We start from the raw sequence: 13,459 nt of genomic DNA, 5'->3' as shown, positions 1-13,459 counted from the left end.
TAGTGTCATGAATTGGTAATTTGAAAAATATTGATTCACTGAGTTACACAGATCTTCCAACTCTGAAACATTTCATTATATAATATTTTTTAAATCACAGTTATTAATATCACAACAGATCTCTTCCAAAAAGTGATTAAGTATTGGGAACCTACCGATTTCACAGTGACAGATATTAGCTTTCCAAAATTTTAACCTTTGCCTAAAAGCTCTTATTTTTTCTTAAAGTAACTGTTTCACTTTGTACATTTAAAAAAACATTGTCATTCTTTCAAATAAACATAGTATTTCTCGCAAAAACCATCAATGTTAGCTCACAGATGATTACCCAAGTGCTTTATCTCTTTGTACTTCAATGATTTAACAAGTGCTTTACACTTACTTCCATTTCATTTCACAAATTTTAAAAGAGATGTTTAATAAATTTAATAATTTTTACTCCTTCACATGACCATTATTATACTTTGGTCCGTGTGCCTTAAATTGTGGTAAGATACTAGCCGTTTTATCTACCAGTGACTTTGCACCACTAGCACAAATATCAATCCAGTAAAAAGAGCAAATCATCTTAGTATTATTATGAAAATAGCTTTGAATTGGTGGACCCCTGAAAGGTCTCAAGGACCATCAGAGGCCTGTGACCAAGATTTAAGAAGGCTGGTATAGAGGTTAAGTACTCAGACACTTGTGCCAAATGCCCAGGGTTCTAAATTCTTGCTATTCCATATGCGAATTACATAATCTTTTTTTAGTTTTAGTTTTGGTTTTTTACCTAGAATCCTCTTACCATTGATGTACATTATAATAAATTCTACCTCATAGTGGTGATTAAATTAGAGAATGCATATAAACTGTTCAACACAGCTCCAGGCACACTATAACTGCTAAGGGGTATTGTTCTTTAATTAATATTATTATACTTTGATCATGTTGCATTATTTCTTTGATTATATTAATATGATTCATATTTAGAAGAACATTATATTACAAGCTATAATGGATATATTATTTTGCTATGTCAGTTAATGAATAATCTGTCAGAGGAGGTATGGTACTAATAAAAATAAAAACTTGCATAGTTGTCTGAATTGATGAGATTTTCTGCCACTTTGAATTTTAATCTTTTTAATTGCTTGATTTTTTAAGTTACTTCTCTATCTCCCACAAAGTGCTACATAACATGTATTATAGTCTTTCTTTTACTTAAAGTAAATTAGAATGAATTATGTTTGAAATTTTTGAAAAGTTTTTTGTGGTAATCAATGAAATAATTGAAATGTATTCTGGAATTATAGCTAATCTTTCCCAAAAATGATAATGTAGATCTCAGAACCATTAAATTATCCAAGTGATTTTCTTGTAAGTTTTCAGTGTATAGTTCTTTAGTTCAATATTGTAAGCCAACTAAGAATAAATAGTAAAAGGTATGTTTATACAGTTAGTTATTTTTTATTTGTTTCTTTTTTTATTTAGGGAACTCATGACCTATAAAAGATGTAACTAATATAATTTTTGGTATATAGGGGAAAAAAATTAACCGTTTACTTTTTGAGTCCAAGGGATCTTTTACATTATTGTTACATGTTTAAGTCATTTTGTGAATAATTTGCAGAAGTGGAATAAAGCATAGTAAAAAACTGTATTAAAATATTTAGTAATAATTTAAACACAACAAACCCAAAATTTTATGTCATATATTACTTATTTTGAAAGTATATATGTATTTATGTGAAAATATATATGTGTATGTGTCCTTTGAATTTACTGTTCAGCTGTCATACATGAGCCTGAAGGATATCCATCACATAAATACCGATTCCGGATTTCAAATATGTCTCTCTCTCATAGGTTCTAGCTGATTTCTGGTTCTTCTTGCACTTGCATGGTTAAAACACAATCATCAAAATGAAACATTGACAGAGCTCATAACTTTGTTGAAGAACAGCTGTCTTTTCTTCCATAATTTGAAAACATTTTCATTTTTAGATTTATGAACACAAATTAGAATAAATTTAATTTTTATTTCTATATCATTTATTTCTTTATAATTACATTGCAAACACATACACCTATAGCATTTATTTGCTTAAACTGTATCAAAAAAATTTTGGTATACAAATATCATTAAAAAATCAAATATTACTTTCATATATCCTTTTAGCAAAGTAAAATGGCCCAGGTTTCTTGTTGCAAAATATCGTGTGGTGAGGCCCTTTACTTTGAATGACTGACTGAATGAGAATTCTAGACTTATTTATTGTTTACTCTGATAGCTATGTTTGAGGAAATTCACCTAAGAGATTGTCATCTGAGCACTCACAATTTGCAGTATCACTTATATAACTAATTTTACCATTTGACTTGAGTTAAATTGTTGCTATCTTTTTGTATTCATCTTCTGATGAGTCCAGTAATTGTAAAACATTGTCCTCTGTTAAGAAACATTTTCCTCTTTTCTTCTTAATAAAGGTGGAAAATGAAAAATTCTCAATCTTTAGCTGTGTTCAATGAAAACGTAAAAAACAAAAAATCTATAATGATGGTGTCTCTGTACATCTTTCATATCTTCTTGAAAGATGGTGCAATATTATGGCTAGCACAAAAAGAAAAATGAAGGATGGCATGATAGTGATGATTTGTTTTGATACTGTACTATCCTTGTAGATGATTCCATCATTCTTCTGTTTTCTTATTAGTGTTTTTATGCATAGTTGAGAATAATTAATTGATAATGATGAAATAATTCTTACTGATAAATAAAATATTTTATACAGTGCCTAGGAGTCTTATTCTTTTTACCTTCTGGTCATACCTTTCCTATTTAAAAAAAAAAATAATAATTATGTGTCTTTTGTTATACTACTTAATGAGGTTACCTCAGAACTTTGGCTTGTTAAAATACTTTTCCATTACTGAAGATTCTGGGTGATCATTGTAACTCCTATATTTAAGTCTACTAAATGCCAGGTGTTCTAGATCCATTAACTAGTCTTCACAATCATCCTAAAGGTTCAAGGAGAGTACTTTATCAGGTCACAAAGTGCAGATATTTACACATTATTTTCTGGAATGTCTATATGTATGTTTCCCTAATGTACATATAGAGAATCATTGCAAAAACATTAAATTCATGGTCAATATGTATTACATTGAAGGCGTATAATAGTTTAAATATGAAAAGACTTGTGACTTATGATAGACAATATAGCATGCTTAAAAAGGATGTGGATTAAGAAAATCAATAGAAAGGGACTCCCCTTTGTAGTAGTAAAATGTAGTTTTCTGCTTTTCAAAATCAAGAAAATTATCCCCCTGCCTTTGTTTTTCCTATTGATGGTGCTAAATTTGACATTACCAGACCACATGGAAGGATCTCATGAAATGCTAAATATCACTACTCTTGCTTGATATTGCTAGGGGGCAGCATTTACTTAGCTGACTGTGTAGAATAGCACTACACCAAATGAATTGTGCATAATTTCATGATCTGGAGAAAATACTTAGAGTATGTATGATTTCTTTTCATTGGATTTTACTTTCTATTAAATTAGGAAATAGCTAATAATATCTCTAATATTAAATTGCTTTTCTTTTTAATTAAAACCTGCCTGGTATTCAAAATTATTGTATCTTGATGTCTTTTTTGTATCAGGCTATATTATGAAGCTGTGCCAATATCCTGAGTAAGATGAAAATATCAATATTTTAAAAAGAAGAAATATAGAAAAAAAATAATAGGCATTACCATCTCACAGAGTACGTTACTTATTTATTAATCTTAATTATCCTTAATTGGTAAGAGACAACTGGTTCTGGTAAGCACCTAGGAGCTGTTACATGTTATATTAAAAATATTTATTCAACTTGAACTAATTATTACTTTTCAAATATCATTAGAATAAGCTTTGCTTATTTTAAATAATTTTTTTATAATTATTGTCAAAGTATAGGTACATAACAAAATCTCAAGTTTAATTTTTTAAATATATCCTGCTATTTAATATGAAGGATTTTTCCCCAATATTAAGCAAGGAAGGACTAACTCATTTTCTCATTATTTCATATTTGTTGAAAACTTCTTAAGAAAGTATATAATCTCATGACTATTTGGATCCTTAATCACTTTAATTTATCTTCATTGTGTTTTTCATTCATTCTTTCAACAAATATTTGAATGATCCTTTCAACGAATATTTGTGTGCCCATTATGTGCCAGACATTTTTCTATGCCATGGATAATATGTCAGCAATAAAATAAGAGATAGACAACAATCTCTGCCCTCATATTCTAGAGTAGATAGACAATAATGAAGATAAATATACTATATTGGTAGGTAGTGGTAAGTTCTAATTAAAATTAAAAAGCTAAAGCAGAGGTATGGATGTTATGTGCTCAGGTACAGGAGAGATTGAATTTTCATTATTTATTTACTTCTGAGACAGGGTCTTGCTCTGTCACCCATGCTGGAGTGCAGTGGTATGGTTATGGCTCATTGCAGTCTCAACCTCCTGGGCTCAAGTAATCCTCCTCAGCCTTCCAAGTAGCTGGGACCATAGGCATGTGCCACCACACCCATCTACTTTTAAAATTTTTTGTAGATATGAGGTCTCCCTATGTTACCCAGGCTGGTCTTGAATTCTTGGCTCAAGCAGTCTTCTCGCTTTGACCTCCCAAAGTGCTGGGATTGTAGGAGTGAGCCACCGCACCTGACCATGAATTTTGAAATAAGGTAGCCAAGAAAACCTCACAGAAAAGCTGACTTATGAATAAATGCTTTAAGAAAGTAAGGGAAAGAGCAACCCAAGCAGCAGCAGTTGCTACGGCCCTGATGTGAAGGGGACCAGAGACGTGAAGGAGCAGCCAGCAGACCATTGTGACTAGAGCACAGTGAACAAGAAGATAAGGCCAAATAGATAATAGAGGGCCATATTACATAGTTTTATTGAACATCGTTAGGACTTTGGCTTTTATTGTTAGAAGTGGAAAACCACTGATGCTTTTGAGCAGAGGAGTGATGTTTCATGTAAACATTTTAACAAGGTCATTCTGACTGCTATGCTGAGAGAAATCCAAGGATGGACAAGAATGGAATCTACAAAACTAGTCATGGACTATTGCAATAATCTAGGCAAGAGATAGTGTTGACTTGAATCAAGATATTAGCAGTGGAAGTAGTGGGAAGTTTTCATATGCTGCAATATTTTGAAGGTAGAGCCAGCAGGACTACTGGTGACAAATACACAGTGTGTGAGGAAGAGAGGAGTCAAGTACCTGAGCAATTGAAAGGGTAGAGTTGCTTCTAACTGAGATTTGGAATACTGTACTTGGAGGTATAGATTTTTAAGGAAGCCTCAGGAGCTAATTTTAGGATATGTGTATCTGTTAGACATGCAAGTGGAGGTAACAGGCATTTGGATATACAGTTTCAGAATTTGTAGGAGAGGTTTAGGGATGGAGCTGTAAATATGAGGGCCCTCAAACTATACAGTTATTATATGGAGAAAAATAGAAAAGATATCTAAGAACTGAACCTGGGAGACTCCAGGTAGAAAGTCAGGGAGAGGAAGAGGAACCAACAAAGGAGATGGACAAGGAGCAGTCAGAAAGATAAGAACAAAACTAGGTGAGTACAGTGTTTTGGAAGCCAAGTGGAGGGAATAAAGTGTTCTGAATAAGTGAGAATAGTCAACTATGTCAAATCCTGCTGATTGGTAAAGAAAGATTGCAATTGAGAATTGGCCATTAGATTTAATGACATAGAAATTATTGATGACCAAGGTAAGAACAGTTTCAGTGGTGAGTTGGAGGCAAGAACTTGATTGGAGTGGGTTGAGAGAATATTTAATGAATATCTACTGCTCTTATTGTAAGCTCCCTGTAGCCTGGAACTATGCTTTATTCACTGCTATATCCTATCACCTAACACAGATCTGGCATGTATTAGGCACTTAGTAAATATTGAATTAATGAATAAATGAGTAAAATAACATTTATTCACAAGAATTCTATCATTCTCCTGCAGAGAATATTGACAGGAAAGGCCATAAGCTACTGTAACTTTGCTGCCATTACCTTATACCAGAACTTGTATTGTTGCACTTAATAGTAAAGCATTTTAGGTATCTGTTCATATATCTGACTCTTCTGCCAGAGTGGGGCACATGGCATATAACCCAAAGCATTTCATATTGAATAAATGAACAAAAGCAAGCATGAATGAATGAAAGAGTGAATGAATATACCCAGAATTAAGTATAGTACAGTATGTTGTGATAAGTAATTATAATATAGAAATGATTACTATAATTATATATAATACAACTATATTGTATATGATACAAACCATAGTGGGATAGGTATCATAAAATATATACAAAAAGTTTTCACAGAACAAATGGCATTTGAGGCAGTCTTGGAAAAATTCTTGTAGAGCTTTGATTGATGGAAATGATCAAGAAAGAGCATTCAAAGAAGAAAATGCAAAGTGCATTGTTAGGAAAGTAGTGTGTTCAGATCATAGTAAATCTGTCTTTGAGGGAAGTAGAACGTGTAGGCAAGTGGGAAGGTGCAAAGAAATTTAGTCTGATGCCGTTTCTTATACTGATATTAATAATAATACTACTTTAAATTTGCAGGTTGTTACTGTTTCCAAAGCGTTTTCACATATATTATTTCTACATCACACCATCTCTATGACATAGTTAAGACAGACACTAGTCTTTCCTATTTCGAAAAATGAAGATCTGGGATTCACAGAGGTTAACTGACTTGACCAAGGCATGGTATCCAGTAATCATCAGAGTCAAAACTCAGATGTGTATTTTCTGACTCCAAGTCCTTGGCTTTTTCACTAATTCACAGTGGCCTTAAATGCAGGAGTACAAAATTGTACTTAATTTGGTATGCAGTGGAAATGTATTGACGTGGTGGAGCAGGGGAATGATGTCATCACAGTTGCATATTTAGAAAAATCAATTTGGCTAAAGGAAATATTGGACCAGGTAGAAACTGAACAATTATGAAACATTTGCAGTAGTCCATGAAAGAACGAATGAGAACAAAAACAAGATTAGTTCAGTATGAATGGACAGAAGCAGAAGATTGAAGAGACCTTGTAAAAATAATATCTATCAGACTTACTTTTATGCCTAAGATTTTTCTACCTAAATGATTATAATAATGGTGTTGGTAGAAAAAAGAGGCAGTTTGGGGGTGACCATGAGTGTGGTTGGGTGCAGTTAAGTTACACTGAAACAATTTGATCCTTCCAAGGCTTGCTTTTAAGGTTGATTAAATGGGGCCAGAGAAGGTTGGTTTGGGAGCATAATTTTGCTCCATTACTAAAGCAGTACTCTCCTGACTACTCTCCCTAATGCCTTGTTTACAACAGTTGTGGGTGTTTTTTGTTTGTTTTTGTTTTTTGTTTTTTGTTTCATTCTGGTTAGTGAGAAAATGAACTATTCTTGGCATGTTATGAGCTTGGCATTTTTTCCCTCTAATCATTTGAAGTGGTTTCTGCCCCACTTTGTTATATATATGTACACAGTCAGATATATGTTTTCTGTGTACACACACACACACCACACACACACACACACATATATATATATATACTCTCCAGTAATTAGCAAAGATTTGAGGGGAACCTTCAGCAGACTTCTGGAGCTTTTTCTATGCAACTATCTCTCTGGCAGCATCTTCCAGGACACTTTTTCCTGAAGATTATATCCACCTTGGTCTCTCCAGATTTCCTACTCTGCATATTCAGCTCAGGGCAACCACCAAGCTCTTTCTGGTTCTTCCTCCCTGTCAGTGGCCTGGAACTTTGCATGCAGTAAATTGGACAATTTTAGGGTTCATTTCATTTGTTTCTCCTCTCTCAGGTACCACTCTCTGCTGCCTAATATCTAAGATGTACAAATTGTTGTTTATATATTTGGTCTGACTTTTAGGTGTTTCAGTTCAGGAGGTAAATCTGGTTCCTGTTATGCCACCTTGGTCAGAAGCAGAATTCTTCCATAGATCTTAATGAAGCTAATTAAAAAGACTAATATGGGAGAAAGGCACTGTTAGCTAGTTGCTGAAATAATTTGAAGAAGATTCTTAATGACAATTAGCTTTCATCAAAAGGGGAGAAGGTAATGTTGATGTTGTGCCTTTAAAAGAGATGTTAAATAATAGCAATGAAACTAATTTTGCTGACTTTATTTTTTAATTTAAATTAAAATGGACAATTTATATTGTATTGTTTTCTACAACACTTACTCATTACAGTGAAGTCATATACCTTTGTACTTTTTCCTTTTCCCATTTATGTTGTCCCTAGAAAAATGTATCTAAATGTCAGCCTATAAAAAAATGGTGATATGGTGGAGATGAGTGGATTTTATTTCACATGTAGTACTTAGATTTTAATAAACCATGTACTTATCAAGTTCTTGACTGGCATCTTGATAGTATAAATACTCAATTGAGTGAAATGCACAGACAATATGCACCTTTATTCATAAATTCATAATTGCTAGATGCTGAAATAATATTTATTTAAACTAACCCTGTAGGTAGTAAAGAAGTCTTTAATAGCAGCCTGTATTAACTCACAAAGTGAAATAAAATTAGTACTTTTTCAGGTTTTTTTGGTAAATTATTGTTGATTTTTGATACTTGCTATTGACAAAGGAGATTTTTACTCTACTTTTATAAATTAAGGATGATTTGTCACTTCCAAAACCTTCTAAAATTTGAAAATGTATATGTCTATATATATTTATATAGAACCATTTATACTATATATATAGCTATATATGTGTGTATGTATATATTTATAGGTAGTAAACAGGAAAATAAATTTGTCAGACTATTGTTAATAATGGTAATATTAGATCTTATTACTTTTAGTCTGTTATGAAGCATCCTGTTAATTGAGAAAGTGGTAACAAAAAGCACATGCTTCTTAACACCTTTTATTGAGACATTGTGAACATTTAAAAAAAATACAGTTAAGAGTACCTCAGTACTTATGAGAACTGTATTAGGGTTCTCTAGAGAAACAGAACCAATAGGAGATATATAAGTATAGATAAAGGAGATTTATTATGAGTAATTGGCTCACACATTTATGGAGGCTGAGATATCCCACAATATGCTGTTTGCAAGCTGGACACCCAGGAAAGCCAGTGGTATAATTCAAAGTCCAGAGGCCTTTGTAATTCTGATTCCAAAGGCCTGAGAACCAGGAGGCTGGTGATACAAATCCCAGTCTAAAGGCAGGAGATTAGATGAAATGTTCCGGTTCAAGCAGTGAGGTAGAAAAGAAGAGGCACAGTCCTCCTTCCTCTACCTTTGTTTTGTTCAGTCTCTCAGTTGATTAGATGATACCTACCCACACTGGGGAGGACAGTTTACTGAGTCCACTGATTCAAATGCTGATCTCATCTGGAAACACCATCTCACACACACACACACACAAATAACATTTAAACAGATACCTAGGTATCCCCTGATCCAGTCACTTAACTAACACAAGGATCTTTAAAATCTCAGAAATATTCTGTACAAACCTGAAAAGGAAAATATACCCTTGAAATTAGTATCCCAGTATTGCGTTTGGATTAGCCACAGTCTTGAGTCTATCCTTTGGTGAAATGAAGACATACTGTGAATAATCTTTGGCAAAAGAGTCATCTACATTTGTAATGTGGATAGTAATAACTAATTACCTGTGTTAAAAGAAAAACCTTTGACAAATTAAATCTAACAGAGTTTAATTGAGGAAAGACCGATTCATAAATTGGCAGCCCCCAAGCCAGAAGAGGTTCAGACACTCCAGCATAGCCACATGGTGGAAGATTTATGGACAAAAAAAGAAAAATGACCTACAGAAACAAAAGTGAGGTACAGAAGCAGCTAGATTGGTTACAGCTCAGCATTTGCTACAGTCTTGTTTACACATCCAGTTAGATTACCGTTCACTTTGTACGGAGAAACCTTTAGGCCGAACTTAAAACATTTAAGGAGGCAGCTTTAGGATAAACTTAACACTACATTCTCTTTTATTTTAACCAATAAAGTAGATCAAAACTTAGAATTTACATTACCATTTAGTTTATTGGTAATCATTCTAATTACCTCTTTTATCTCCTCTTTATCCACTCCCTGTACCCCTTTTTCCACTCATAGCTCTATGCCATCCCTTGGTTTCTCACCATGTTTACTCGTAAGTATCACTTCCCCTGGTTTTTTTGATATTGTATTAGCGCAAAGACAGGCCAGTGCCTCCCCATATTTTATATTTGCAATAATATTGAGCAGATATAGTAAGTCTTTTTATGTATTTCTAACATAATAGAGTTGGGTAGAAAAGAATTTCAATCGTTCTGATCCGTGAATATAAAGTGAGAATTCTATAAAATAAAAACCTATTGTACATTTCATGATATTTGTACAAACTCTGTCCCCCTTTGAAAAAAATTATCAACTGTAGTATTTACATAAAGCTTATAAGGGCAACTATTACAACCAAATCAGGCTTAATTTTCAGAGATTCTTCAATAACTTTTATTTTTTAAACTAGGATTCCTCTAGAAATTAAGCAGATTATGTGAATGTGTAATATTTTAATTTGCTACAAATATTAATAAAGTGGACATCCTTACCAATAAAAAATATGGTTTACATAGTAACTGTAATAATATTTGAAGTAGATCTTTATGCACTGGCCTGGAAGATATACATAGTATTGTTAATAAGAAAAAGGCAGTTACAAAAAATAGAAAGCTGCTCATAGGATTTTTGGTGGGAATTTATTAAAACAGTTGTTTAGATAATATAATAGATATGTCATTTTACTGTACCTAAAACAACACTAAAGTTCATCTAGATAAATAAATCTGTGAGAATAATATAACTGGAAAGTTCTGGGAAGACATATTATGAATGGTTAATAGGGTTAAAAATATTATCTGTTTGGCCAGTCTGATTATCAATTTTTTAAGATGCCTTAGGAAGCTATAAATTTTCAAAGCCAAATAAACATTTCATTAAAAGAGTTTGGTAGTATTAGCTCTTCAATAATAGTTTTGACCATAAGGTAATAATTATAGAACTAGTAAAGTAGGTTGTTACTGTTTTAATTGTTGTTATTTTGGTTTTTTAATTTATTTATATTTTTATCATTTTACAGATGTGTTTCCACTACACAAAATTTTCCACCTCTGGGATACCTTACTACTTGGGAATTCCTCTTTCCCATTCTGTATTGGAGTAGCAATTCTTCAGCAGTTGCGGGACCGGCTTTTGGCTAATGGCTTTAATGAGTGCATTCTTCTCTTCTCCGATTTACCAGGTATAGATCTAAATAAATGGAACCATTAAATGAAATTTGACTATGAAATAATGACACATTCTTAAGCCATTCGCAAAAATAACCATCCAGGCCTTCAGCACCTCTTCTGTTTGGGCCTCATCATCCTCTCTGGATTCTCTCTTTCATATACTGCCTCTTCTGCTGATCCAGCATTGTAAATACAAATCTGGGTCATACCAGCTCACTGTGATTTACATCCATCTTGGTAATGCTACTAAATGGGTAAAAGGCCAGGAAGTGGGGGCAATATCATATTTGCTCTTTTGCTTAGGACAGGGGCTGTTTATCTTCAGTGATGGAGAGTATAGAAAGGCCACTTGGGAAGGTGTTTAAGAATCTATGTTTATACAAAGATACAATTCACGTGAAACTTTGTTCCCTCCTAGTGCTGCTTGCTAACAGTTTGACAGTGTGACAAAAGGAAATACCGCCCTCTTAGGAGGACAAATCAAACTCCAGGGAAATTCTATGTCATGCAATGCAGGAGAGTATGTTAAGCTATATAGAGTATTCACAAGTGAGGAACTTGTAAATATAAGAGTTGAATGTTTAAATGTAGAAATAATGGATAACTATAAGCTTCGATGCTATGGTCAAAAAGATGAAATTAATGTCATCACTTACGATGTAACTAAATCTATATTTTTGTGGAAACGTCAATTTTTTAGGTGAAAAAAATTCACATACTTTATTGACTGCATCTCTTCTGCTGTTCTCCGTATTTTCAGGCAGGCGCAAGTTACTGCTGGTAATAAACTCACTTAAAATTATCCCAGAATCAAATTTACCTGAAAACTAAGTAAAAAACAAGAGGAAGGCCCCTTAAGATTATATCTTTATTAATTACTCTGAAGAAAAATAAGAAACCTACTGCTGAATCTCATTTTTATGTTTAATGGTTGATCTGTACTTGGTACTTTACCATCTCTCTGTTGAAATTTTTTGTCATTTGTGGGAAAATAATAAGAAAAATGCCTTGGATTTATTTAAAACTTTTTCTTCCCCCTTCCCTCAAAATTGAAGCTATTATCATCAGCTTTCTGACTTATCAAATTTTAATTAAAGTGAGTTTAGGTCATATTTTTTCTGGGAGAGTCTTTATGAAAATCAAGTTACCCTTTTTTTTTTGGAGACGGAGTCTCGCTCTGTCGCCCAGTCTGGAGTGCAGTGGCTGGATCTCAGCTCACTGCAAGCTCTGCCTCCCGGGTTTACACCATTCTCCTGCCTCAGCCTCCCGAGTAGCTGGGACTACAGGTGCCCGCCACCTCACCCGGCTAGTTTTTTGTATTTTTTAGTAGAGATGGGGTTTCACCGTGTTAGCCAGGATGGTCTCGATCTCCTGACCTCGTGATCCGCCCGTCTCGACCTTCCAAAGTGTTGGGATTACAGGCTTGAGCCACCACGCCCGGCCCTTTTTTTTTGTTTTGAACAGTAATAAATAAGCTAGTTTCGCAAACTAGGAATACTGTTTATTTTTTGCAGATGATTTATTGTTATTTCCAGCTTGCCAAAGTAAACATAGGATGATTGATTAGGATTAAAATACATTTTCTGGCCAGTTCTAAATATATATATATATATAAGGAATGCTGATTGTACATTTTCAAATTAAGCAAATTTATTGCCTTTCTAATTTGATACATAAATGCTCTTGTTAAACATTTGTGAAGCATCTGTTTTTATACTTTATAGGGAGATGAGTGGCAACTCTGCTTGTCTATTAAAAAACACATGCAACTGTGTATTTTACGGTCGATTGACATATTTCTATCTTAATTCCATAGGAAAAATTATGGCTGTATGTCTTTAAAATTGCCTGCTTTGGGTTTACTTTACAGATGGTACAAGATTAGAATAAAGTTTCTCGATTAATTCAAAACTGAAAGGATTTATACAATATTCTTACTAATGATCATTCAAGAGATGTTACCTTGCTTGTTTTAGGCCTTAGAGAATGAAATTCTGGTAGTTTTATCCTTTCTATTCACTATATCATAACATCTGTCAAACCTTATTAAGCACTCATTTTGTTCAGAGCATGCTATTCAAATAGGAATAAAATCTATTTAGTTGATGTAGTGTCAGCTGGTACA

General features: G+C 33.2%; 1 protein-coding gene across 3 annotated transcripts in view; it reads left to right on the top strand.

Moving 5' to 3' along the window:
* Positions 1 to 13,459, top strand: part of TBCK (TBC1 domain containing kinase) — a 261,067-nt gene that overhangs the window by 107,757 nt on the left and 139,851 nt on the right. For all 3 annotated transcript variants that reach the window (XM_033214930.1, XM_033214929.1, XM_033214931.1), the window contains 2 exons: positions 10,181 to 10,217; positions 11,184 to 11,345. In XM_033214930.1, coding sequence (XP_033070821.1) covers positions 10,181 to 10,217; positions 11,184 to 11,345 — 199 coding nt within the window. The remainder of the gene's footprint in view (positions 1 to 10,180; positions 10,218 to 11,183; positions 11,346 to 13,459) is intronic.

The sequence above is a fragment of the Trachypithecus francoisi genome, unplaced genomic scaffold (genome assembly GCF_009764315.1).
Source record: "Trachypithecus francoisi isolate TF-2019V2 unplaced genomic scaffold, Tfra_2.0 Lachesis_group1, whole genome shotgun sequence".
In the NCBI taxonomy this organism is placed as follows: domain Eukaryota; kingdom Metazoa; phylum Chordata; class Mammalia; order Primates; family Cercopithecidae; genus Trachypithecus; species Trachypithecus francoisi.
This window is presented reverse-complemented; position numbering and strand designations above follow the sequence as displayed.